The sequence below is a fragment of the Gossypium arboreum genome, chromosome 9 (genome assembly GCF_025698485.1).
Source record: "Gossypium arboreum isolate Shixiya-1 chromosome 9, ASM2569848v2, whole genome shotgun sequence".
NCBI classification, from domain to species: domain Eukaryota; kingdom Viridiplantae; phylum Streptophyta; class Magnoliopsida; order Malvales; family Malvaceae; genus Gossypium; species Gossypium arboreum.
In genome coordinates this window covers 65,883,307-65,909,099 of record NC_069078.1, presented here as the reverse complement: position 1 = coordinate 65,909,099, position 25,793 = coordinate 65,883,307, and the positions used below count along the sequence as shown (strand labels likewise).

Genomic DNA, 25,793 nt, shown 5'->3' with positions numbered 1-25,793 from the left:
AGGTATGGGCTATTGGATTAAGGGTGAGTTTGGATGAGTGGTGAGATGTGGTGTGGTGCGGTGCGGTGCGGTGCGGTGTTTTAGTTTACTTTTTGTCTCACGCTATCGCTATAGTATTTAATCTTACCGCTACCGTTATTTTTACACTAACGGCTCTAAGGTTTTTTAAATTAAAAAAAAGAGACTTTTTAAGTACATGGACTAAATCACAAAATTTACTAAAGTACAAGGGTGAATACCAATTTTGACCAATATTTTTTGTGTTTATAATAGCCCCCCTCTAGTTGAAGACTCATTTCCCGCCTCTTTTCAAATTTATAACTAACTACAAAATAAAAAGGAAAAAAAAATAGTGGCGTCTCGTAATAAAGGTCACATCATCAGAACCGGAGCGTCGTTGATGAACCGGCTGTTGGCAAATCAGGTTCTCAATCTCCAACTCTCTCTCCTTTTTGCCTCGAAACGACGCCGATTCCCTCACTAAGGTCTCGTCTATGGGGTTTCTGTTTCTCTATCTGTTTCAGCCCGATGGTACTCTCTCTCTTTCGATCCGTTTGATTGCTTTGAATCCAAGTTTTTAAATCTTAGATTTTTAGAAATTCTGATTTCTTTAATTTCAAATAAGTTCATCTTTATTTTTCCTTTCAGTTCGGATACATGCAATCCGATTAGTAATTGATTCATTTTGATTTGTTTGAGCATTTTTCGTTTCGATGATTTTGCTTCCATTTGTGATTTTTTCCTACTTAATTTAAACTGTATTTTCTTATACGTGTGTGTGCGCGCAGGTGATTCACCGAACGAAAGAGCCGACGCTATTATTTCCCAGAAGAACGTGTCAGCTTAGTTCTCATCAGATGCAAGAGGAATCATGGATATTTTGCTGGTATGTCAGTGTTTAATCTCTTTATGTGAATCAATTAACTTTCGGAAATTCCACTTTACTAGTAGTATCCGCATTGTACTTCGTGATTTGTGTGAAATATAGTTTGATTTGAAAATTTAGAATGGCTGGTTAAGTGGATTGGATCAGAATCCAACTTTTAGTTTTTGGTACAAAAGAGGCCTCGTCCTCAATGTCACAATTTAAGAGAGAAGTCATGAACACTAGAGTTTGATTGGGATACAAATGTTTATATTATTGCAACTGGAGAAGCATTTTTCTTGACAAAATCATGAGGTCCAATTGGTTAAAGCTGATAATATTTAGTGAATTGGTATGGATTGTTAGATGAAAAGAGGAGATAGTTTGTGGAGGCTAAGATTTAAATCTTATATTGTAAAAGGTGATTGCATGAATTATGTTAAAATTTGAGTTAAATTTGGTTTTATTGTTGATCAAGTTAATATCGTCCTTATCTTTATAATGCGGTGTTATAATCTATGTTGCTTTGGGTTTTTGTTTTTAAGTGTTTGTGTTTGATACTTATGTTTAATATATATTTGGATAATAATATAAAGATAACATTTTTAAAGATAATAAATATTATAAAATTATATCAAAAATTATTTTATAATAATAATAATAATATTTTGTTGGTATTACAAAAGTATGATTGTACAATATGAGATATCTTACGCATAAACTTGTTGAAGTAGTTCAACACATTGTTGTACATAGAACAGATTGTGGCACCACCCGAGGGATTTCTATGAGTCCTTAAAAGAGGACGCTTCTGGAAAGAATTTTTTTCCAAACATTAATTGGTCATGTATTAGCGGACGATATATATATGGTTCCACGGTACATTGCCATTCGAAATCAATGTATTGGGCTTGGCCTTGTTGATCGATTCAGAACCTTTTGAACACAATTAATATCTATTCGAACTCTCTTTACTTGAATGAGTACATATTGGATTTGTTGATTATGTTATGGTCGGAGCTCCACTTATGGTGACCTAGTTGAATTGGGAGAAGCTGTAGGTATTATTGTGGGGCAATCCATTGGAGAACTGAGAACGCAACTAACATTAAAAACTTTTCATACTGACAGAGTATTTATAGGGGGTATTGCAGAAAATGTACGAGCCCCTTTTAATGGAAAAATCAAATTCAATGAGGATTCTACACACACGTCATGGGCATCCTGCTTTTTTATGTTATATGAACTTCCATGTAATTATTGAGAGTGAAAATATTATACATAAGATGGCTATTCCACCAAAAAGTTTATTTTAATTCAAAATGATCAATATGTAGAATCAGAACAAGTGAATGTTGAGATTCGCGCGGGAACATACCCTTTAAATTTGGAATCTAATTGTTGCAATATGGCCGTTGGAATTTTTAAACCATTTTACCTATTTGAAAATCCTATTTTTCTTCATTTTACAAGCAACAAAAGAGTCTCTTATTCTTCTTGATTCTCATATTTTTTTCTCTAAAAATTTGACATCTTACTAAAATTACATTAGAGGAAATTTTGTCTAGGTGATTGGATTTTAAACTTGATCTTTCTTGAAAATTGAACTTAGTGTGATTTTTCTAGCCAAGTTTTTATGACCAACTTTAAAAATTTATTTCTATCTTATTTCTTGATTTCTTAAAGAAGAGTAATTCCAATTATGTCTCGTTTTCCTTATTCAGGTGTACGAATATTGAAGTTATGTGTTAATCTTAGGGCGACAACGTCCACTATACGATTACACTAATCACATTGAATTTGCTTCTAAGGCAGTGATTCTTTCACGATATATTGATTCTTTCTTTTATTTAAGCTTGGTTTATTTTCTAGTTAGTGCCAACGATTTTATTTTGTAGTCGTATTTTTAAACATATTTTTATAACTAAATTAAAATTTATCATTTTTATCATTAAATAACAATAGAGTTTTGTTTGAAGTATAAATTTTTTTATCCAAGACAATTGAATTTACATGATTATAATGATATCTCGACTTTTACACAATTCATTTTATAAGTGTGGAATATTGAATTGATTATTTAGTGAGGAAGGTTGAAAATCCTTAAATCGGAAATATACTGTTGTGTATTTGAATTCATGTTGTTATATATTTTTTATTGTTGTAAATGTAATCATGTTAATAGATAATTTGATTTTAGTTTTTAAATAATTGTGATAACATTGGGTGATTAATAAAATATCGTTTTTATTAAAAATATGGACAGAAGAAAACTGAAAATCAGGCTATTATTTTGGAAGTGTGTATATAAAACCTTGTTTCCTCCTTTGTTAGAAAGTTCTTCTTTTACACCATAATTGATTATTTTATTTTATAATTATATTAATAAGTCATTTTAAAATTTGTTTTAACTATATCTTATTTTAAATTATTATTCAATTATGTTTAACATATTTAAATTATCAAATTCATGTATTTAATAAATTCGGGAAGATTAATACTGAATCTAATGTAAACAATAAAAGAAACAAAAAACTTACAGATATACAACTCGTTATTTTTATAACATAAATAACAAAAACTTCTGGTGAAATTTAAGGAAAAACAGCCTTAAAATTAACTAAAACTGAATAAACTGAAAAACAAAAAAGAGTGAAATTTTAAAATAGAAAATAATATTATATTATTTATACAAGCCAAAGGGACTCCGGGAATTGCTGTGAAAGAGAGAGAAATATTTTCTCTCTTACGCCTAAATGACTTTTTCTAAATTTTACCTCGTTCTTTTCCCTTTCTCTCTCTAAGTTTCTTTCCTTAATCAAAATTAACAAAGAAAAAACTGTCTTTTTTTCATTGTCTCCCTTCATTTATTGATGTGCAAAAGATATTGACTGTTCTTTTTTAATAGTTTTGAAAATGTTCCTTTTTTTGTTAATTTTGTATTGAAGATGAACCAGCCTCCGTATTGAAAGGTACCTCTCTTTTGTTTTAATGGCCTCCCTTTCCTTATTGATTTTGTTTCTTGAAATTCTTTCTTTAATGAATGTCAGTGATATGCTCATTTGTTCATATTTTGAAGTACTATATTTGTATTGTATTATTTGCTACGTTGCATGTGTTTGACACATCCATATAAAGATATGGAAAACTTTAAAATATTCATTATACTCATATCAGATACATATCTCTATCCAACACTCATAAGTTTTGGTTGTTTATTTGGATATTTGAGGTGAAATGTGGAACTGTGTATGACATCTTCTCCAGCTATCTGTCAAATTTGTTTTTTGTTTCTGTTGAATTCTGGATCTTTGTATTTTTTTTCGAAAGAAGATCTTTGTATGTTGGGAATGGCTGTATGGGTGTATTTTTTTAATAATAGCCACCTAGTATTGTTTTTGGTCGATTTGTAGGTTTAACCAATGTAGATTTGTTCTCATCTTTGTCTTAATTTATCATTTATTCCTAGAATTTTGTAGCTCATAAGACTTTCTAATCTGTGTTATGTAAGAACGTTGAATGTGATTTAAATACGGTATGTTTCAGAATGTTTGTGCTTATGAATTGTGAGCTTTAATTGTACTTGCAAGCTTCAATTTGTAAATGTTAGATATGAACTAATGTTTGATTACCATTTGGTTTTGTGAAACAGGAGGTAAAGCAAGGAAATCGTGAAGGAGTAGCTGCATTAATATCCACTGGTGAAGGCTAGATTTGGGGGCTTTCATTTGTTTGACAGTTGTGTCCTGTTTTTTTTTATTATTTAAAGTTTGGTTCTGAGAGATGGCTAAGGGTAAGATTAGAGCTAAGATCAAGCGGAGTCAACTCTATACATTCGCATGTGGGAGAAAGTCTACTCAAGAGGCAGTGCCATTTGTAGAAGGGGCTGGATGCTCACGAACTGTACATTGTAACCAACCTCATATGCACAGGAAAAGACCTTTAAAGTACCGATCAAATTACATATCGACGACCAAGTATAATTTTCTCTCTTTCTTACCAAAATCTTTGTATGAACAATTCCACCGAGTGGCCAATTTGTACTTCCTTGCAGCTGCAGTTCTTTCACTTACACCCCTTTCGCCATTTTCTGCTGTGAGCATGATTGCTCCCTTGGCCTTTGTTGTAGGGCTTAGCATGGCAAAGGAAGGTTTAGAGGATTGGCGAAGGTTTATGCAAGATATGAATGTTAATAGTCGGAAAGTAAAATTTCATAAAGAGGGAGGCGTTTTTGAGTTTAAGCAGTGGCAGCAGGTTGAGGTTGGAGACGTGGTGAGAGTAGAGAAGGATGAATTTTTTCCAGCAGATCTGCTACTCTTGTCATCAAGTTATGAGGACGGTATTTGCTATGTGGAGACTATGAATTTAGATGGTGAGACAAACTTGAAGGTAAAGAGAGCTATGGATGTAACATTGTCTTTGGAAGAAGATGAGGATTTCAAGAACTTCACTGGATTAATTAAATGTGAAGATCCCAACCCTAGCCTTTACACCTTTGTTGGTAATTTAGATTATGATCGTCAAACTTATTCTCTTGAACCTGCACAAGTTCTCCTTAGAGATTCGAAGTTGCGCAATACAGGTTTTGTCTATGGTGTTGTGATTTTCACTGGTTTTGATACCAAAGTCATGCAGAATTCCACAAAGTCCCCTTCAAAGAGGAGCAGAATAGAAAAGAAAATGGATTACATAATATATGTTCTTTTCAGCCTCCTTCTGGTAATCTCATTGATCAGTTCTTTAGGCTTTGCTCTGAAAACAAAGTTCCACATGCCAAACTGGTGGTATATGCGACCCGATGATACGGAGCAATTCTATAATCCCAAAGAGCCTTTTATATCAGGGCTTAGCCATTTGGTCACTGCCCTCATCCTTTATGGTTATTTGATACCTATTTCACTTTACGTTTCAATTGAGGTGGTGAAGGTTTTGCAAGCATCCTTTATTAATCAAGACTTACAGATGTATGATGATGACACTGGGATTCCTGCTCAGGCTCGGACATCAAATCTAAATGAGGAGCTGGGCCAAGTAGATACAATCCTTTCTGATAAAACAGGCACTTTGACATGCAATCAGATGGATTTTCTCAAATGTTCCATTGCTGGTACTGCATATGGTGTGCGCGCTAGTGAAGTTGAACGGGCTGCTGCACAACAGATGGCTAATGACCTTGAGCAGGATGGGAGACAATCGTCTGTTTCCAGCAAAAGAAGCAAGCAAGATATTGAATTGGAGACTGTTGTTACTTCCAAAGATGGAAAGGATAATAAACCTCCCATCAAATTTTTTAGCTTTGAGGATGACCGCATGACGGAAGGGAACTGGAGGAAAGAGCCAAATGTTGATATGATTATATTATTTTGCCGAATATTAGCAGTTTGTCACACTGCTATCCCTGAGCTGAATGAAGAGACTGGCACTTATACATATGAAGCGGAGTCGCCTGATGAAGGAGCATTTCTTGTTGCAGCCAGGGAATTTGGTTTTGAGTTTTTCAAAAGAACTCAAACAAGTGTTTTTGTCCGTGAAAGATATATAGGTTCAGGACAAACAACCGAGAGGTGGGGATACCAATAAATGAATTTTGTGCCCTTTTCTAATCTCTCCTCGATTTCTATTTTAGCATCTTAATCCTCTCGGTATCTTGTAGGGAGTACAAAATTCTAAACTTGTTGGAATTTACCAGCAAAAGAAAGCGGATGACAGTAATTGTGAGGGATGAAGAAGGGCAGATTATTCTAATGTGTAAAGGTGCTGACAGGTCAGTCTCTATATTACCCGTTTGACTTCTTCAAGGTGTTAATAGATGAAACCTGACCTTACCCTTCAATGGCCTGATGATTTCTGTTTGACTGATTTATTATCCCTATGTTTGCACAGCATTATTTTTGACCGATTAGCAAAGAAGGGGAAAACGTATCTGGAAGATACTACTAAGCATTTGAATATTTATGGAGAAGCTGGATTGCGTACATTGGCACTGGCTTATAGAAAGCTTGAGGAGTCTGAGTACTCTGCATGGAACAATGAATTTCAGAAGGCGAAAACTTCTATTGGGGCTGATAGAGACACAAATCTTGAAAAGGTGGCAGAGATGATGGAGAAGGAGTTGACTCTCGTTGGTGCTACTGCTGTGGAAGACAAATTGCAGAATGGGGTATGTGATATCCCTGCTTGCTTCTTTAAGAAACTTCTGTTTTGGGTTTCTTCATCCTGTGTTAGCTTCTCTTCGTTTCAGGTACCCCAATGTATAGATAAACTTGCGCAAGCGGGTCTAAAGCTCTGGGTTTTGACAGGGGACAAGATGGAAACTGCTATAAATATAGGGTCTATCTCTTTCTGTTTAATATTAGGCCCTCTTTGCTGCCTCAAATTTTATTTCTTAATCAAAAGGTGCTCCATAAAAATTGTTTGATGTTTGTTTTTTCATGCGATGCAGGTTTGCTTGCAGTCTGCTAAGAGAAGGCATGAAGCAGATCTGTATTACTACACTTGATTCTGAGTCCAAGGAGGTATGTATTTCTTCATGAAGGAGCACTGGAATTTTTCCTTAGGAAATTGATTTCACTTTATTTTATATATCGAAAATCAGGCAATTAAGGAGAACATATTGACGCAAGTTAACAATGGTTCACAAATGATCAAACTAGAAAAAGATCCATATGCTGCATTCGCATTGATCATTGATGGGAAGACTCTTGCATATGCCTTGGAGGAAGATATGAAGCTTCTATTCTTAGGCTTAGCTGTTGATTGTGCATCTGTCATATGCTGTCGTGTATCTCCCAAGCAGAAGGCACTAGTAAGATTTCTTTTTTCCTTCCTAACCTTTACAAAGTTTCTAAAGGATCAAATCAGGTGATATTCATTGGAGTGGAGATCTTATTGTGTACTCGATTTATTTGGTACATTTTCGTGGTAGCAGGTTACAAGATTAGTAAAAGAAGGAACTGGTAAAGTCACTCTAGGAATTGGTGATGGTGCAAACGATGTTGGAATGATTCAAGAAGCTGACATTGGAGTTGGCATCAGTGGTGTGGAAGGTATGCAGGTTGGTAACATATCTAACTCACTCTTCCTACAGTTGCAATGCATTCCTCTAGTGATTGTAGCAAGTGAATCTTTTCTATAGTTTTATATCAAGGATATTTCATGTTTATGGATTGTCGAAAAAGAGAGGTTACCTCATTAGAGGCGAACTTGGGATGGGAATTTGCTCTTTCGGTCCTTTTCTGAATTCATGCGATATATTGTAGATAAATATAGGAGAAAGAGGTAGTCATGTTTTTGAGCTTTATGGTTCTTGTCGGCTTCTCTTCTATTCAGTCAGTGGTGATGTAAAACTTAGCAATTTATATGCAAGTATCCTCATTGGGATATAAAGATATTGTTAGGCTTCTTTTAATCTATCATGTTATTCGGACTTAGGGGTGAGTGTCGATATAGGTATGTTTTCAACATGGGTACACTCTCATATATTTGAACCCCATCCTGTGCCCGAATATTGCGTCTAAGATGGGTACTTCAGGGAAAATGAAGAGTCTGTAATGTAGCTTTTAACAGTATGAAAATAATATTTGAGTAATATATTTTAGGCTTTAAGTGTTCTATCTTGACATAATGTTTTTTAAGGCAAATACTACATATAACTGTTCTATCTTGAAAATGATGCTTCTTAAGACAAATTATTATTGTATGTCAATGAATCACATAACCTGTTTTTTCTCTTTTGCAGGCTGTAATGGCCAGTGACTTCTCTGTCTCCCAATTTCGTTTCTTGGAAAGACTTCTCGTTGTTCATGGACACTGGTGCTATAAGAGGATTGCACAAATGGTAATATACTACATACACTGGTGCTTTGTCCTCCTCTCACTGTACTGGGTTAACTCTGGTATTTTGGATTCAGGTTTGCTATTTCTTCTACAAGAATATAGCATTTGGTCTCACCCTCTTCTACTTTGAGGCATTCACCGGCTTTTCTGGACAATCAGTTTATGACGACTGGTACATGATATTATTCAACGTTGTTCTTACTTCATTGCCTGTAATCTCACTAGGAGTTTTTGAGCAAGATGTTTCTTCTGACGTCTGCTTAGAGGTTAGTCCGTAATCAATTCTTTTTATTAGTAATTAATCTGTAATTGCCGGTGACATTATTATAAGAACTTTTCATATATGCTTATTGGTGTTGCAGTTTCCCACATTGTATCAGCAAGGACCTAGAAATCTGTTTTTTGACTGGTATAGGATACTTGGATGGATGGGCAACGGTCTATATTCCTCTCTCGTCATTTTCTCCCTCAACATTGTCATCTTCTACGACCAAGCTTACCGTGTCGAAGGACAGACTACCGACATGTCTATCTTGGGTACGATAATGTTCACTTGCATCATTTGCGCTCTCAATTTCCAGGTCTCTCTCATAATGACCCACTATACATGGATGCAACACGTCTTAATCTGGTTCAGCATTGTCGCTTGGTTTATATTTCTTTTCATTTACGGCATGCTACCTCCGAAGATTTCCCATAGTGCGTACCAAATTCTCACGGAAGCCCTCGCCTCTGCGCCTGTCTATTGGATAACCACCCTCTTAGTTACAATTGCTTGTACTCTCCCATACCTTGCTCATATGTCTTTGCAAAGATGTTTCAACCCAATGGATCATCATGTCATCCAAGAGATCAAGTACTTGAAGAAAGATGTCAGTGATCAAGTCATGTGGCGTAGGGAGAAAACGAAGGCAAGAGAGAAGACGAAGATAGGTTTCACCGCCCGAGTCGATGCACTGATCCGGAGTCTTAGAGGGAAGTTGAATAAAAAAACACATTCTATTGAATCCAACAAATCTTACCCTCCTTCATAACAATGCACTTCAATTTAGTTTCATTTTTAGGGATCCCTTTTTTAACATCCATTTGCAGGTTTACTTTGAGGTGCTGTTCCTTATTATTGTCATCATTATATTATTATTATTATCATCATTATCACTTATATTGCTCCGATCCTTCATTTTTCTTGGAGTATTGATATTCGACCTTCTGACCTACATGGATATAAGGATATAACCGTCAACTTAGAGAAAAAGCATTTGAACATATCATATCGAACACTTATCCATATCCGACACTCACTCAAGTCCAAGTAACATAGCTTATTGCAATTATATATATATATATATATATATATATTTTAGATTAAAAGTCCCATTCATAACACAAAAGTCCTTTGGGGGCTAACTGTATTTTCAGTTTTACACTACTTGAACATTCAAAATTGTGGATATTTTTATCATTATTCAAGATTTTGTCCAATCTTGTTTGTGGAACTCTGTATATCATACAAATTTGGAACTGGTAATTATAAACTTGTATTCAACTTTATGTTTTAGGTCTTGTTTTGTTCTTTGATTGTCCTAACTCTACTAATCATTAAGTAAAAAACCAAATTCGACTAAGGTTGTTTGAATTGGACCGGATTGCCAGTTGGATCAGTTAGGTTGGGAATCGATAAAGATACTAGTCCAGAAAAGAGCATTGAACCAATTGACGCGAGAACCAGTATAGACTGGTTGAACCAAATAAATACCCGGTTGAACTCAAGAACAAGTATTGATTGGTTGAACCGAATTTTTAATATATATATTATTTTTTATGAAACTTTTAATGATTTATTTAATTGAGTTAGACGGGTCGGTCGGATCAATTGAATTGATGAATTAATAACTTGATTAGTTCAACGACCAATCTATTTCTAGAAATCTTAAATTTGAATGGTTGATTAAATAAGTTGAATTGGAAGTACCTTATCTGGTTTGAATGGTATATAAGAATTTATGAATGTTGAACTAGTTAAAAATTGGCTTAATATGAAAAAAATCAGAAAAATTTTGGATTAAATGGTTTGATCAGTTGAATTAGAATTAATGGTCTAATCTTTTGAAATGTAACAGCCCATTTTCAGTGAAATCGGAACAGTGGTTTCGGGACTATAGATCCGAACCGAAAATAAAATTTATTTTAATATTATTGCATGGTCCGTATTATGATAGAAATGTCATATGAAAATTCTGATAAGAAAATTTTACCGATTATGTGCTTAAATACGGAAAGGACCAAATTGCATATAATGCAAAAGTTGGATTCTAAGTAGCTAGAAGGATTAAATAGCTATGAAATTCAAAACTTGAGGTCCTTATATGGAATTAGACCATTGAAGAAAATTTAATAGATATTTTTGGTGATTCATCCATGAAAAAATTAGAAAAGGTTAGGAACTAAATTGGAAACTAAAATAATTAAAAGAAGATAAATAATTAAAAAGAAAATATCATCTTATTTTATGTCATCTTCTTCCCCAAATACATGGAAACCCTAGGAGAGAGAGAAGAAACTAATCAAGCTTAATTGAGTAAGTATTCTTGTCTCATTTTTGGTAATTTTTATATTTTTGAGATCAGGATAACCTAATCTATCTATTTAGGGGATTAATTTGAAAAGTTATCAAAGTATAGAAATTTTTCCATGGATGAATATGCTGAAAATTTGAAATTTATGGTAGAAAATGAAAGGTTGTTGATAGATAAACAACTTTTACAAAGTGAATTTTGATGAAAATGTGATTTAGGGACTAAATTGTAAAGTTGTAAAAATTGAAGAAAAAAATTTAATTTCATAGAATATATGTGCTGTAAATTTTATATTTAAATTTTGGTTAGGCTTGGAATAAGGAGTAAATTACATGAATTTCATTTTCCGAGCCTAGGGACGAAATTAGAATTTATGGAAAGTTTTGGGGCAAAATGGTAATTTTGCCTAGGATGTAAATTGAGTCCAATTGAATATGAAATGTGATAAATTAATGATTAAATTCATTTATATAGATCCGGATAACTCAAATTCAAAGCTAGATAGAGGAAAAGAGAAAGTTTTGGATTAGTAGATTTTATTATACGAATTGTTATCGAGGTAAGTTCGTGTAACTTGATTTTTGCATGTTTAAATGTTTTAATTGAATATATTTGAATGTGATAGATGTTTATGTAATTTATATAAATGTTATAAATACATGAAATGGTCACATGATTGCAAAAGTCATTAAATTGTAAATTCCGTTGGAATAATGAAAATCAATGGATACATGTGATTTCCCGTACATGAAATATGATTCTGCATATGTTGCAAACGGGACTTAGCTTGGACGAGTAATCCCAATACAACTCTCGAGCATCCTGATAAATAGTTCTTACGAGTATCCTGATCGGTAGTGATTTAGCATGTGTTGCGCACTACCGCAGCTATTTGTGAGCATCCTATTATATGATTTGATCGGTTGTGATCTAGAATATGTTGCGGACACAAACGCAGCTCTTTGTGAGCGTCCTGATATGACTCGCTTGAACTCTCTGAGATATGGCTATCCGATGCTCCTGTTACATGGCTCTTTGTGAGCAAGCCTGATAAGCTCTTCGTGAGTCACCTGATTAAAAGTTCTTTGTGAACTTCCTGATTGTGGCTCTTATGAACACTCTTGATTTAGCCCAGTTAAGAGTCCTGTTACATGGCTCATCTGAGCATCTTGATATGTGGCTCGAGAGTATGCTCCCTGATTAAGTGCCCTAACTGGTACTCCTGAACATGAATTGACGGATCACTGATTTGTATACCTTGTGTATATTACCTAAGTATCCATCGATATTTCAATAATTCAACAGAATAAATTCCTGACATGAGAATTTATGAGATTAAAAAAATTATATCTTGAATGCTTCTGAAATATTTGAAAGTTTGTAGAATGATGAGCTCATCCATGTTTATTTGATATACATATGAATTATGTGACTAACTTGTTTGATTGAGTGCATGTGATTAGGTAATTTACCAAGTTAATGGAAAACATGTTAATGTATGCTTAAATTTAATATATGAGATGGGTAAGTTTAATTCCTGTTATACAAACTTACTAAGCATATAATGCTTACTAGGTATTATTTTCTCTATTTTATAGTGCTTGGAAGCTCGTGAAGGTTGGAGATCAGTTGAAGCATCATCACATTATCCACTAGCTTGTTTTGGTATAAATAGTAAACTCATTTTAATATAATGGCATGTATAGGTAACTTGGCCATTGTTAACTTACAAATGTTGTTTGTAATCTAGCCATTGGAATGACTAGTAATGATTATGTTTTGGTATATCTATTAAGATTATTCTATGGCAATATCATGAGTATATATATATATTGGATTGATTGAATTATGCCAAATGAATATATCTATTAAAGATAAGATCATACATAGGTATGCATGTAATGATATACCATATTAGATGTTAGAATTAGCTTAGTTATAATGCTTGGATTGGTTGGTATATGAATGCAAATTTTCGTGTAGGTTATTGGAAAAGTTTGGGTGAGAAATAAAGCTAGGAAATGACTTTATTTTGTCCACACGGATAGACAAACATGCGTGTGTCTTGACTATGTATGACATACGGCCAGACACATAGGCTTGTGGTTTGGCTGTAAGTCCCCTGTATCTTAAAATTGAGAAACAGAATGCTCAAAATTGAGCACACGGGCAGAGACACGGGCGTGTGTCTCAACCGTGTGAACCCTGTACCTAATTTTTTGAAAATTAAATTGATCACACGTCCTACTCACACGGACGTGTGGCTAGCTGTATGGCACAAGTCAGAGAGCTACATGATTTCAAACATGGCCTGTAGCACGGGTGAGTGAGCCCTGTAACTAGAAAAATTTTAGAAATTTTGTGAAAAATTCTCTGAATTCCCGATTTAGTCCTAACTCGATTCTAATACTCATATTGGGCCTCGAGGGTCCATTTAAGGGACATTATGAATAATCTCCGAAAATGAATAATAATTAACATAATTATTTGTAAATGTTTTGAAAACTCCAGTAATACTCTATAACCCTATTCCGGCGACGGACACGAATTAGGGGTGTTACATTTACTGGTATCAGAGCTACGGTTTAGTCGATTTTCGGATTGAACGTAGCAAGTACGAGTTTAGCTGTACATGCCATTATATAATTCATGATAGTGTGATATCTCCTGACCATTTTAAATGTGTTTTTCATATAGTAATGTCATCCAACCAAGCTAGATTTAAATCCGAAGAAGCTGTGAGCAATGCTTCATCTTCAGTTCAAAGAGCTGCAACTAGAGGTGTTACATTCACTGGTATCAGAGCTACGATTTAGTCGATTTTCGGATTGAACGTAGCAAGTACGAGTTTAGCTGTACATGCCATTATATAATTCATGATAGTGTGATATCTCCTGACCATTTTAAATGTGTTTTTCATATAGTAATGTCATCCAACCAAGCTAGATTTAAATCCGAAGAAGCTGTGAGCAATGCTTCATCTTCAGTTCAAAGAGCTGCAACTAGTAGTGGAAGGCCCGTATCTGAGGGCCGAAGTGAGGAGGCAAAACAAGCCTTCTTTCAAATGATGAATGAATGGTTTACTCAATATATAAGAACAAATTCTGCCGTACTGTAACACCCCTTACCCGTACCTGAGGCCGGGATAAGGTACGAGGCGTTACCGGACAAACATACAAACATTAAACTAAAATACGGGCCATAAAATTTCATTCATATTTCAAAACGTTCATTCACTTACACATAGTCCCTTATTTGAGTCTACGAAGCCCAAAACATACTTTAGAAAGGGTTCGGGACTAAACCGTGAACTTACAAAAATCTTGGAAATTTCATGCTTTAAGGCTCCACACGCCCGTGTCCCAAAGTCATGTTCCATACACGGCTGAGACACATGGTCGTGTCTCTGCCTGTGTGGAATATACCTAGGCTATTTTCCAAGCTTTGGTCAACCTTAATCTCTTACACACTTATACAACATCAAAAGCATATAACATGGTATTCATTTAATGATTAAATATTCTCAATTAAACAACAAACATAGCATTTGTATATCATCATACATGTGTCTCTCATACTCATTTTACCTTCTTTATTATAGTACCACTTATACATTTATACCAAGATTATCATCTTACCAAATATCTTCAGCTTAATCATCAAGTATTCATATTTAAAACTAGATCATATCTTTATAAAATACCACAATTCAGATGCATAAATAACATGTTTGCCTAAAACATTTTAATTCAACTCCATACCCTACAAGCATTACATTGAGACTAGTCATATATATATATATACATGTCATGATACATATCATTCTCTTTCATTTTCTTATAAACACATATCATTTATTTCATTATATCAATATTTCATATACCATAGTTTCCATGTATTCCACATATATTTATTTTCCTCCTCCTCCTCTCCATTCCACATCCTTAATGTATATAGCATTCTTGTAAGTACGATTTCACAATTTACTAATAAATGCTCACATCAAACTGTCCACACAAGTTATAGTCACTTACTTATTTATAATTCGAGCTACAGAGCTCCAAATTAAGATCCGTAAATTTCCCCTAAAACTAGACTCACATATATTTTCACCATAAAATTTTCATAATTTTTGGTTGAGCCAATTAGTACAGTTTATTCATTAAAATTTCCTCTGTTTTACATTCTGATAGTTCTGACCTCTCTTCACTAAAAATTAATTATCTCACAATACAAAAATCAGATAATGTTCTTGTTGATTTATATTGAAAATAGACTCATTAAGGATTTTAAAAATATAATTTTAAGCCTCTAATTATTTTTATCCAAATTTTTGTGATTTTCCAAAGTCAGAACAGGGGATCACGTAATCATTCTGAACCAGTCTCAGAAAAACATAAATATATCAAAATATAGAACTCCTTTTCTTGCTCTGTTTCTTTTATATGAAAATAGACTCATTAAGATTTAATTTAATATCTCATTACATCTCTGATTCAATTTCTACTATTTTTGGTGATTTTTCAAAATCACGTCACTGATACTGTCCAAAACAGTTTTATTGTTAATTCACTCTTTCACACTTTCTTTGTATTAACCTCATTTTAACATACATATCACAAATCATTTTCACCACATTTCATACATCACAAGTATAGGCCCATGATCACAAGGTCACCATAAAATCATCCTCATGTATAACTTACTTGTTTATAACCTTACCACATCCTGCTCACTTAATGAACACATCATTCACATAACCAAGTTCATGCACTTATTCATCACAAAACTCACAAAGCAATACATAAAGAGTCTCCCGTTGAACACTTCGGATCAATCCTCGATACTTGGTGGTTTCAGCACATAGCTCCACCCATTATAGAGTTCAGCTCTCTTGTACACATGGTGAACACTCTGTACCACCCATGTGACCTAGCCAATTTATCTCGTAGCTCTCTTATCTACATGGTGTCCTTCACCTGGAGCCACGCATGTGACCTAGCTACGTATATCCCGTAGCTCTCTTGTCTACATGGTGTACACATAGTATCACCCATGCGACCTAGCTACATCATAATGTCTTGTAGCTCTCTTGTACACATGATGTGCACTCAGCACCATACATGTGACCTAGCTACATACTATCTGTATCATCCAATCTTTCCGAAGGTTCAACCGGGATTTCTCTCTTTTCCAACAATTTCACCAATCAAGTAATTATCCACAAACATATTTCCAATATTATTATAAAATATCATAATACAAGTAATATTGATGTATTACTTACATATAAACTTACATCTCATTTAATATCAAGGCAATAACATTAAATTACACATTGCCTTATTAAAAATCATATGAACTTACAATTTCCCATAATATCCATAATCATAGAAATCACATTTATGTATGATAATTCAACGCACTTCATGTACCATAGACATATTTTTAAATCAATTCATAAACTTGGCACCATAATCATTTAATTTAACATAATTAAATTAATTCACTAAATTTAACTTTCAAATATAAATTACTGACATTATTGTTTGTATTATTATCATACCAACTTACATACTTTCAACACCTCGAAAATTATAATAAATATATCAATTTTACATTGAAACATGCATAAATTAATGCTTATTATACATATGAACTTACCTCGATACTAAAACGATCATTTTACTAACTTTCCCAATTTTCGATTTTTCTCTCATTCTAGGTTCAAATCTCATTTTCCGAGATCTAAAACATCATATTTTACTTATTTAATTAATGTACTATTCAAAACAGTCCTTAACTCAAACTTTGGAAAAATTAAAATTTTGCCCCTAAACTTTTGCATATTTACACTTTTGCCCCTAGGCTCGGGAATTAAACTTCATCCCTTATTATTATGTTTTATGACATGCTGATCACTTTTCCTTTCTATGGTAACATCAAATTCTCACTCTAACATATACTTATGACTATTAGGTATTTTTACCGATTAAGCCCTTTTACTCGTTTTCACTCAAAACCGAGCAGCACAAGTTGTCTAACATAATTTAAAACCTCATATTCTATCATCAAACAGCAAAATAAACACATTTCACCTATGGGTATTTTTCCAAATATGAACCCTAGCTTAAATTATTGCTAGAAAAAGCTTAATCAAATTACCGGGATTCCAAAAACTTAAAGAACTTGAAAAATGGGGTTAGAACGGACTTACTATTGAGCTTGGAAAGCTTGAAAACCCTAGCCATGGTTTCCCCCATGCTAATTTCGGCCTCCATGAAAAAGATGAGTAAATTTTGGCTTTATTTTCCCTTTTTATTTCTTTTAATTACCAAATGACCAAAATGCCATTCCTTACTAAACTTTCAAAAATTCCATCCATGTCCAATTTTTGTCCATCACTTAGAAATTGGTAAAATTTCTATTTAAGACTTTCTAATTAATATTTCAAAGCAATTTCATACTAGAAACTTCTAGAATGCATGTTTTGCAACTTATTCAATTTAGTCCCTAACTTCAAATTGAGCACTTTATGCATAGAATTTCTTCACGAAATTTTCACACAATCATGAAATCATATAATAGACCTCAAAATAATCATAAAATAATTATTGTTATCTCAGATTTTGTGGTCCCAAAACCTCTGTTCCAACTAGACCCAATTTTGGGCTATTACACGTACAACCACCTCCCCCACCTGCTCCTCAACCGGTTCTTGAGATACCACAAGGTGTTGAAATTTTAGAATTGGTAAGCCTTCGGTAGATAAAATCCGTAAATATGGGACAAAAGAATTTAGAGCTACTGCGGATGATGATCTAAAAAGGGCTTAGTTTTGGTTAAAAAATACCATTCGAGTTTTAGACGAATTATCTTGCACACTAACTGAATGTTTGAAACATGCAGTATCTTTACTGAAAGACACAGCTTATAATTAGTGGAATACCATAACTTCTATTGTACCAAGAGAAAATATTACATGGGAATTTTTCCAGAGTGGATCAGAAAAAGAAAGAATTTTTAGAGCTCAAACAGGGAAACATGACTGTATTTGAGTATGAGCGGGAATTTGTTCGGTTGAGCAAGTATGCCAGAGAGTGGGTTCCAACTGAAGCTGATATGTGAAAACGTTTTGAAGAGGGCTTAAATGAAAACATTAAACTGTTGATTGGTATTCTTGAATTAAGGGAATTTGTGGTACTGACTGATCGAGCACACAAAGCTGAAGAATTGAGTAAAGGAAAGAATAAGCTGAAAGAGAAGCTCGGGTTTCTAGTAAAAGATTTACGGGAAAATCACAATTTTCTGCTTCAAAGAAATCAAAGAAGTACCATGAACGTTCTGCCACCTTTATGGGATATTTTGGAAAAGAGCGGGGTTCTCAACGCTTTAACCCGAGGTTTTTATCTCCATCTGTAACGAGTGTGGGAAGTGTCAGTAATCTCAAACCGAAATGTAAACATTGTAACAAATTTCACTTTGGAGAATGTTATTTAAGAAGTGGAGCCTGTTACCGATGTGGTTCTCTCGATCATTTTCTGAAGGATTGCCTAGAAAGAATTGAAAAAGATATTAAACAGACTCCAAAGCTGAGTAATCCAGTTTCAGGAGGTAGACCACCTCGTTACCTCGACAATGTCATTGATAGTCGAGGTACTACAAGGGATCCAACGGCTAAATCTGAGGCACGAGCACCGACAAGGACGTATGCTATCCGTGCTAGAGAGAGTGCCTCTGCACCAGACATCATTATTGGTACATTTTCTCTACTTGATACTAATACTACTGCTTTGATTGATCCTAATTCCACACATTCATACATATGCACAAATTTAGTGCCTGTTAAAAATTTACTTGTTAAATTCACTGAATTTGTGGTTAAAGTTTCAAACCCTCTAGGCCAGTATGTTATGGTGGATAAAGTTTGCAAAAACTATCCGTTGATGGTAAAAGGGTTATTATTTTTTGGCTTATTTGATGTTATTGCCATTTGATGAATTTGATGTGATTTTGAGAATGGACTGGTTAACCTATCATGATGCAGTGGTAAATTGTAAACAGAAATACATTGTGTTGAATGGTGAGTTACTCCATGTTGAATCTGATAAATTAGATGGGTTATCTAATGTGATTTTAGCAATATCAACATATAAGTATGTTAAAAAGGGTTATGATGCTTATCTTGCATATGTGTTGGACACTAAAGTATCTGAGTCAAAGATTCAATCAGTGCCGATTGTATGTGATTTCCTGATGTATTTTCGGAGGAATTACCTGGTTTACCACCGGTTAGAGAACTGGAATTCTATATAGATCTTGTTCCGAGAACAACACCGATATCTAAATACCTTACAGAATGGCTCATACTGAGTTAAAAGAGTTGAAAGAACAGTTGCAAGAGTTGATTGATAGAGGCTTTGCTCGACCCAGTTTTTCACCTTGGGGTGCACCGGTTTTGTTCGTAAAGAAGAAAGATGGATCGTTCAGGCTGTGCATTGATTAGAGATAGCTTAACAATGTTACAATAAAGAACAAGTATCTGATGATATCATAGCTCGGGAAATCACTACCGAATGTATTGAGCTGCCACGAGGACCTATAACTCGATCACGAGCTAAGAAATTTCAAGAAGCGTTAGTAAGCTATGTGGATCGAGGTTGGGGAGAGCAAGAAGCCGAATCCAATAGCCATGCATGGAACAGTTCAATTGGCGTCACTTGCAATTTATTGCAAGTTGAACTTGAATTTTAATAAACTCATCTAATTTTAATAAATGAGTTGCTAGACTTTATTCAACTCATTTTAGTTTATTTTATTTTAATTAATAGATTTTTTGTTGAACTTCATTTAATAAGTGTTGCTCATAATTAATCTAGTTACTAGGATTATTTATGGATGCACGGTTTAAGTTTAATTAATTATGCTTCTATTTAACTAGTTGCTGGAATAATTGTTGCATAGGTTTTAGCTATTTATCTAAGTTAAGTGTTTAATGAGTGCATGTTCAATAAGTTTTTAAATGTGTTTAATAAGTTCAATTTAATGTGTTTAAATGCAGGTAACTCTTCAGCTCATAATCGTTACAATTCAAGGCTGTTACACATTCAATAAAGTGGCTTTTCAAGTCATTTTTGGTTACAAACAAGGAGCCTGTTACAAATAAGGTTTTATACATCATTTAAGAAGCTTTAAGGACATTATATCATCCTTTTATTTCAGCAGAAACCTCTTCATCTACTAGCCATTTTTGTCACTTCAAAAATTAACTCAAAGCATTTAAAATGCTTTTAAGGAGTTGGTGTCTATTTCGCTAGCCAAGGGACAATTCAAGAGTCATTTTTCAAGCATTTACGGTCATTCATTCAGCTGAATTGAAGAGAATTCAAGAGTGGATTTACTTGATTCAAGAATGTTAAAAGACTTGAACTTTATTTCAGTCTTTAATTAGTACACTAATATGAATTCTTGTGAATATTCATCTAGCATATTCTAGCACTATAAATAGGAGAAATCAGTTTTTGTAAAAGAACCTCTGATGAATTTGATGATATCTTCTTACTTTGTGAGTGTTCAACTCCTATTGTTCTCCAAAGACTGAGTTGGCTTATCAAGCAACCCTTGTGGCGTCAATTTTGTTTTTTTTTTTTAGAACTTATCACTTGTATCCAAATGTGGTGTTCACCATACTGAGGTTCCTATCTTTGTAGATAGCAGGTTTACTATTAAATGATCCTTACCATTTTTCCATCACCCTTTCAACCTAATTGCTTTCTAAGTTTCGGGTCAGCACGAATATATTGTGTTGGTTCAATCTTAAGCTTTAGCCTACCACCTATCATTGTTTCCCTAACCTTTTGAAACTTTTTCTTTTAGCTTATTCTTCAACCATTTGTAAGCCTATTTTTACAAACTGTTCTCTTACCCAATTTAAATGATCGGGCAACAACATGACTCGTGACATCCATATTCGAGTTCGTATCAGTATCTGTTGCCTCGAATTGATGATCTGTTTGACCAGTTGAAAGGTGCCACTGTATTATCAAAAATTGATCTTCGTTCTAGTTATTATCAATTACGGGTAAAAGATTCAGATGTGCCAAAGACAGCTTTTAGAACTAGGTATGGACATTATGAGTTTCTTGTGATATCATTTGGTTTGACAAATGTATCGGTAGTGTTTATGGATCTGACGAACAGAATTTTTAGACCATATCTATACAGATTTGTGGTGGCATTTATAGACGATATTTTGGTTTACTCCCGAGATGAAAAAGAACATGTAGATCATTTGAGAATTGTGCTGCAAACATTGAGTGAAAAAAAAAATTGTATGCCAAATTCAGTAAATGTGAATTTTGGCTAAGAGATGTTGGTTTCCTTGGACATATTATATCTATTGAAGGTATCAGGGTGGGTCCGAATAAAATTTCATCTATTGTTAATTGGAAGCCATCAAAGAACGTGTTTGAAGTCAGAAGTTTTCTGGGACTTGTTAAATACTATCGGAGGTTTGTAAAAGGGTTTTCAATGATAGCTTCTCCGATGACTCGTTTGTTACAGAAAGATGTGAAATTTGAGTGGTCTGATAAATGTCAGCAAAGTTTTGATAAATTGAAAGCTTTATTGACAGAAGCACTTGTGTTATTTTAGCCTGAATCGAGTAAGGAATTTGTAATTTACAGTGATGCATTGTTAAATGGTTTAGGCTGTGTTTTGATGCAAGAAGGTAAAGTAATAGCCTATGCTTAAAGATAGCTAAAACCACATGAAAGAAATTTCCTGATACATGATCTTGAATTGGCAACAATTGTGTTTGCATTGAAAATATGGTAATATATCTGTTTGGTGAAAAATGTCACATATTCACTAATCATAAAAGTTTGAAGTATTTGATGTTACATAAATATTTGAATTTGAGACAACACAGGTGGCTTGAGTTATTGAAAGATTATGATTTGGTCATTGATTACCATCCGGGGAAAGCCAATGTAGTTGTAGATGCTCTGAGTAGAAAATCCTTGTTTGCTTTGCGAGCATTGAATACTCGATTGTCATTATCTGATGATAGTTCAGTCATAGTTGAGTTAAAAAGCTAGACCAACATTTTTGCAGCAGATTTCTGAAGCTCATAATGATGATAGTAAGCTACAAGCCAAATGGATTCAGTTGGAATCAACTCCTGATTCAGAATTTCAGATCGGGATTGATGGTTGTTTGTTATTTAGAGGCAGAATATGTGTAGTGAAGAATTTTAAACTAGTGTAGAAGATTTTAAATAATGCTCATAATGGTACTATGTCTATTCATCCTGGTAGTAATAAAATGTACAATGATCTGAAAAAGATGTATTGGTGGCCGGGAATAAAACGAGATATTTCTGGGTTTGTATTAAAATGTTTGATATATCAGCAAGTAAAAGCTGAACATTAGTTGCCTTCGGGATTATTACAGCCAGTTATTATACCGGAATGAAAATGAGAAATAATTACCACAGACTTTGTATCAAGGTTACCCCTGTCTCTGAAGAAGAAAGATGCCATTTGGGTGATTGTCAATCGATTGACAATGTCTGCACACCTTATTCCGGTACGTATGGATTTTTCCTTAGATAGATTGGTAGAATTATATGTTTTTAAGATTGTTTGATTGCATGGAGTACCTGTCTACATTATTTCATATAGAGGTCCTCAATTTACATCTCGATTTTGGAGCAAATTGCAAGAAGCTCTGGGTACACAGTTACATTTCAACACTACATTCCATCCCTAGACAGATGGTTAATCTGAACGTGTAATACATATTTTGGAAGATATGTTTCGGTGTTGTATTTTGGAATTCGAAGGTAACCGGGAAAAAATATCTGCCTTTAGTTGAATTTGCTTACAATAATAGTTATCTATAATAGCCCATTTTTAGAGAAATCAGAACAGTGATTTTGGGACCACAAATCCGACTCTGGAAATAAAATTTATTTTAATATGATTTTATGGTCTATAATATGATAATAATGTTGTGTGAAAATTTTGTAAAGAAATTTTATCGATTATGTGCTTAATTGTAAAAAGGACCAAATCGCATAAAATGCAAAAGTTGAATTCTAGTAGCTATAAGGATCAAATAGCTATGGAGTTCAAAAATTGAGGTCCTTATATGATAATTAGACCATTAATGAAAATTTAGTAGATATTTTTGGATTATTCGTCCATGGAAAATTAGAAAAAGGCTAAGGACTAAATTGGAAAGTGATAAAATTAAAAAATGATAAATAATTAAATAGAAATAAAAAAAATTTATATTATATTCTTCCCCAAATCTTCCATGGAAAACCTAATAAAGAGAAAGCAAGCTTTCCTGGCCAAATTAGGTAAGTATTCAAGCCCCGTTTTTAGTAATTTTTATACTTTTGAAACAGAGATAGCTAAAACTATCTATTTGGGGGATCAATTTATAGAAATTATGTCATGTATGAATATGCTAAAAATTTGAAATTTATGGTAGAATATGAAAGGTTGTTGATAGATAAACAACTTTTACAAAGTGATTTTTGATGAAAACATGATTTAGGGACTAAAATGTAAAGTTGTGAAAATTGAAGAAAAATTATGAATTTTATAGAATACATGTGCTGTAAATTTTATATTAAATTTTTGGTTAGGCTTGGAATAAGGAGTAAATTGCTAAAATTCATTTTCCGAGCCCAGGGACAATATCGTCATTAATTAAAAGTTTAAGGGCAAAATGATAATTTTGCCTAAGATGTGAGTTCGACTGAATTGATTTTAAATTGTATTAAATTGATGGTAAATTCACTCGTATAAATCTGAATAGACCAAATTTGGAGTTAGATCGAGGAAAAGAGAGAAATGTCAAATTAGTAGATATTTCGTATACGAACATTTGTCGAGGTAAGTTAGTGTAACTAAATTGTGAATATTTATATGCTTGAATTTAATGTTGTGTTTTTGAATTGTATAAATATCATATATATATGACATTGAAAACATATCTGACAAAGCCCGATTAATGATAATGCCCGATAAATGATAAATGATAAAAATATTACTTTTATGCTTGAAATGAATGTGAAATGTGTTTATTTGAATTATATGAATGTTATAGATGTATGAAAGAATTACATGCCTGTTAATGCTTGAAAAATGTTAAACCCCATTTGAATAAATGAAAATTGATGGATAAGTGTGATTTCCCTTATTGAATGAGGTCTTGCATTTGTTGCTGACGAGATTTAACTCAGACGAGTTATCCTATTGACCTCATTAGAGAAAGGATTTAGCTTGGATTGATAATCCTGATATAAGTCCTCTCAAGCATATGTTATGGATTGGATTTAGCCCGGACGGGTAATCCAGATCAAGCTCTTTAGAGCATATGTCATAAAAAGGAATTTAGCTTGAAATGGTAATCCTGACTAAGCTCTATTGAGTAAATATATATTGGAGATAGGATTTAGCCTGGACTAGTAATCCTGTCATATACATGTGTGGATCGAGGGTGTACTCTCTGAGATAGTACCTTATGGGTACCATTAGACATGAATTGACGGATCCTGATTTGTACACCTCAAGTGTACTACCTGTGTATCAATCGATATTCCTAATAAATTCAACGGGTAACAATCTAGACATGAGAAGATTTGAATAAGAAACAAGTTATTACATGTATCTGCCTAAAATACATTAAATGATAATACATGATAATTGATATATGGAAACATGAGATGATGATATTTGTCTATAGAATTTATTTGATGAGTATGTTCATCATTGGTTATAGATTTGTACACCTTGAATGTACTCCTCGTATGACATTGATATTTCAAATTAGAGGAGTAAAGTTCTGACATGGAATAACTTGAACTCAAGATAATTTGTTATGAAAATATACTTGTAATATAAAGATATGATTTATACGTGCGGAGATCTGATTATGTTGAGCCCATATATGTTTCTTGATGTTATTATGGAATATATGATAACAAGGGCAATGAGGATATGTGTAGGGCTTGAGATCAAATTGATTGAATGTGCCTTACACGTTTATTTTGCAATACAATTTATGGTATGTTAAGTACCATGTTATACGAACTTACTAAGCATTATATGCTTACTTAGTTTTATTTCCCTGTTTTATAGTAAATCGGAAGCTCGTTGGATTGGAAGCTTGGCGGAGATCACTCACGCTATCCATTAGCCCATTTTAGTATACATGGTAAAACAATTGTGATTATAATGGCATGTATAGGTTAATTGGCCATATTGGCATGTAAATGTAAATGGTTATTGTAATCTAGCCATTGGAATGGCTAGTGATGATTATGTATTGATATATATATATACATATTAAGATTATTTCATGGTGATAAAATAAGTGTTTATTATTGATTGGTTGAGAAAGGTTAAACGAGTATGCTTAATAAGGTAAGATTAAAGGCATGAAAGCATGTAACAATATACCATGTTAAATGGTATAATTAGCTTGATTAAAATGCTTGG

At 33.5% G+C, this 25,793-nt stretch overlaps 1 protein-coding gene and 1 long non-coding RNA gene across 2 annotated transcripts; both read left to right on the top strand.

Moving 5' to 3' along the window:
* Nucleotides 1-307: 307 nt before the first annotated feature.
* LOC108455495 (uncharacterized) lies at nt 308-1,173 on the top strand. The gene is made up of 2 exons (XR_008271137.1): nt 308-531; nt 789-1,173. It is a non-coding gene; the product is annotated as an uncharacterized LOC108455495 (long non-coding RNA).
* Nucleotides 1,174-3,560: 2,387 nt separating this feature from the next.
* On the top strand, nt 3,561-9,871 carry LOC108455496 (probable phospholipid-transporting ATPase 4). The gene is made up of 11 exons (XM_017754047.2): nt 3,561-3,837; nt 4,518-6,429; nt 6,519-6,629; nt 6,749-7,025; nt 7,107-7,195; nt 7,308-7,380; nt 7,461-7,670; nt 7,794-7,919; nt 8,604-8,702; nt 8,776-8,967; nt 9,064-9,871. Exons 2-11 carry the CDS (start codon nt 4,649-4,651, stop codon nt 9,733-9,735), a joined length of 3,630 nt encoding a protein of 1,209 aa, XP_017609536.2. The 5' UTR covers nt 3,561-3,837; nt 4,518-4,648; the 3' UTR covers nt 9,736-9,871.
* The last annotated feature ends 15,922 nt before the right edge of the window (nt 9,872-25,793 follow it).